This window comes from Galeopterus variegatus, unplaced genomic scaffold (genome assembly GCF_000696425.1).
Source record: "Galeopterus variegatus unplaced genomic scaffold, G_variegatus-3.0.2 Scaffold965, whole genome shotgun sequence".
NCBI lineage: Eukaryota > Metazoa > Chordata > Mammalia > Dermoptera > Cynocephalidae > Galeopterus > Galeopterus variegatus.
In genome coordinates, this window is record NW_007727076.1 from 193,159 (window position 1) to 196,454 (window position 3,296).

General features: G+C 32.9%; 1 protein-coding gene across 1 annotated transcript in view; it reads right to left on the reverse strand.

Annotated features, from left to right (window-relative positions):
* Positions 1 to 3,296, reverse strand: part of AGTPBP1 (ATP/GTP binding protein 1) — a 177,147-nt gene that overhangs the window by 133,802 nt on the left and 40,049 nt on the right. The window contains exon 7 of the mRNA XM_008573809.1: positions 3,024 to 3,117. Coding sequence (XP_008572031.1) covers positions 3,024 to 3,117 — 94 coding nt within the window. The remainder of the gene's footprint in view (positions 1 to 3,023; positions 3,118 to 3,296) is intronic.

Below are 3,296 nucleotides of genomic sequence, written 5' to 3' on the forward strand. Positions count from 1 at the left end.
CAACCCTCGGTGTCGCACCCGCACTGTGCTCAACCAGTGAGCGGACCGGTCTCTATATGGGATCCAAACCCTCGTCGGGAGCGCAGCCGCGCTCCCAAGCGTCGCACTCTCCCGAGTGCGCCACCGGGCCGGCCCTCAAATTGTATACTTTGAATATGTACAATTTATTATACATCAACTATATCTCAGAAAGGTATTTTAAAAAACAGAAGGCAATCAGGCCTAATATAAGAGAAACTAAGTAAAACTCTCTTCCTATGGCACTTCACATAACTGCTATATGTTATAATCCCTTTTATTTAAAAAGTGATGTTACCTAAGACAAAAATATTTACTCTCCCAAGCACTAAACAATCATGTTAAGAAAGCAAAGTCTCAAGACACAGCATTACACATTTTCTCTACAGTAAGTAGCAGATTCCACTCTGTATTTCTCACCAAGAGACCACAAACAGCCTGCTTGTCAAATGTTTTACTACAGTGACTATCGTGACCCACTTAAAAATTAATATCTACGTATTGATAGAAGTCAAGGTGTACGAAAGACATTCCAGGTAACTATGCAAAGTGAAGACACAGCTAACACAGGACACAGTGAAAGATCACAAATTGTACTTATTATAAAGTACATGCAATTAACAATATCACTTTTATGGGTTGAATTGTGTCCCTCAAAAAGATATGTTGATGTCTTAACCTCAGAATGACCTTATTTGGAAGCAGGATCACTGCAGATGTAATTAGTTAAGATGAGGTCATACTGCAGTAGATGGGCCCTTAATACACCGTGACTAGTGTCCTCATGAGAAGAGGGAATACCATGTGAAGACAGGCATAAAAGGGGAGAACGCCAAATGATGACGGAGGAAGCAACCGAAAGGCTGCAGCTGTAAGCCGAGCAATGCAGAAGACTGCCAACACACCACCAGACGCCAGGAGGAAGCCAGGAAGGATTCTTCCCCACAGTCTTCAGAGGGAGCACAGACCTGCTGACAAGCTGATTTTGGACTTCTAGCCTCCAGAACTGTGATAATAAATTTCTGTTGTTCTAAGCCAGCAAGTTTGTGGTACTTTGTTATAACAGCCCTAGAAAACTAATAAAATATCTCAGATGCAATCACTTGCAATGAACTCAGGATTTTCCCACCTACAGCTACTTCTTTATTCAAAATTATAAAAATCCTAGAGTACTTTCAGAAAGTTCTTCTCCTTGCTGGCAGTTGCTTATACATATTTGAACCAAATAAAAGTGCTTCTGACAGTTTCTAATCCTGAAATTATAAAAACTGGGATTTTTGTTGGCATTTATTCTTCAACACTGGAAAACTAGAATACGAACCCAGTTTTTTCTGACTCTAATACCCATCGTGCTTAGCCCATAGTTTCACTAGGTCAGAAGAAAATTATAGTTTGGTACAAACTCATTTTAAATTTTTACCAAAGCGTTATCTAAAGGTATTTTAACAAAGTAATTTCTGAAATTCTATTTACTTATAAGCTAGTAAGAATTTATAAAATAAAAGTTACAAAAGAATTTTAAAATGAGATTGAAGTACATAGTTTGTATTATGCTGATTAAAATCTCTCAGTATCAATAATTTATACTTCCTCATATATTTTTCCAATCTTCCTATTTCCCAAACAGAATAATACACCGAACAATAACTCAAAAAAAGCTGATATGATACTGTGGTAACTCTAAAGAAAAAGGTCTGCATCTGATACTGATCATACTTAAAAATTTACAGATCAAATGTAATGACTGACATCTGCTTTAAAATACTCCAGGAAAAAATGACAGAAAAGGGAAAAATGAAATAAAAATGGCAGAATGTTGACTTTTGTTGAAATTGGGTGACAAATATATCAGTTATACTATTCTCTCTACTTTTGTGCAGGCTTGGAAATTTTCTAAATATAATGAGAAATAATCTGTTTATCTTGTTTGGATTCTGATTCAAACAAACCAACTTATTATAAAAGGGCAATTTTGAGACAACTGGAAAAAAACTGAGCACAGACTAGATTTTAGACTGTACTAAGAAATTACTAATTTTGTGGAATACTATTGTGCGTATTTTCTTAAGTCCTTATTTAGTACTCTACTTATTTTATTTTAGTAGAGTACTAAATAAAGACTTACAAAAATACTATTTAGGAGAGAAATGTTAACATTTAGTATGCTAAAGTATTTAGGGGAGAAATGTTAATATTATTCAGAAAAAATATCTAGGATTCGCTTACAGAGATATATACTGAGATTTGCTTAAAAGTACCCTAGGAAAAAACAAAGTGTGGAGAGAAAAAAAAATGAAACAAAAATGGCAGAATGTTGATATTGTTGAATACAATAAGTAATTAATATAATTCAATATAATTAGTTTAATATAATATAAATCTATTTTATATATGTTTGAAAAATTCCTCAATAAAAATTTTTTTTAAAGAATGACCTCTAATGTGGCTTAAGAAAATGCTAAATATAACCAAATAACTAACTGCTGCTTTCATTTTCTGAGGTGAAAGGCCTATGACCAAATGAAAACACATACACACACATATAAATATATATCTCAAGATAAGTAGGAAAAAAAGAAAAAGATACATTATTTCAATAAAATAAAAATGTATAAATTTAAAACATGTTCAGATAATCAAGTGAATGAATGAAGTAGTCATTAAAAGACTAAAAAATGGGTGGGGAATATAGTAGGCACTCAATAAACGTTTCTGAATGCATAATACTCTATAAATGATCTAGGAATGTTGAATATCTAGGAATGTTCAAAGTCTAAATTTCTATAAACACTACATTCAATGAATTTTAAATTTTCTAATTTTGAGGTATTTTTGAAGATTATAAACTTTACACTGAAGAAAATCTTTATTGTGATAAAATATTTAAGAACCAAGAAAGGACCCTAGACACAACTTAATTCAACCCGTTCACTGTACATATTAAGAAAATGAAGCCCTGAATAACAAAGGATATACCTCAATTTACATTCAAAACATTTACTCACTTCATAATACCTGAATTCTTCTTACTAAACGGTCCGATGATTTTAAACATTAGCTCCACAACTCCATTTTTCCCTAAGGATACTGAATTGACAGCTGGGAGGAGGAGAAAAGATGCAAAATGATTTCAAAAACATCGACAACTAATATTGTGTAAACTTAGTGATACACAGCCAAAAACCTATACAAATTATTCAGACTCTAGAAACTCAAGTCACTCATAAAGTCTACCTTACCTAATCACTTGAAGGGAGGATTTTTTTTTTTTTTTTTTT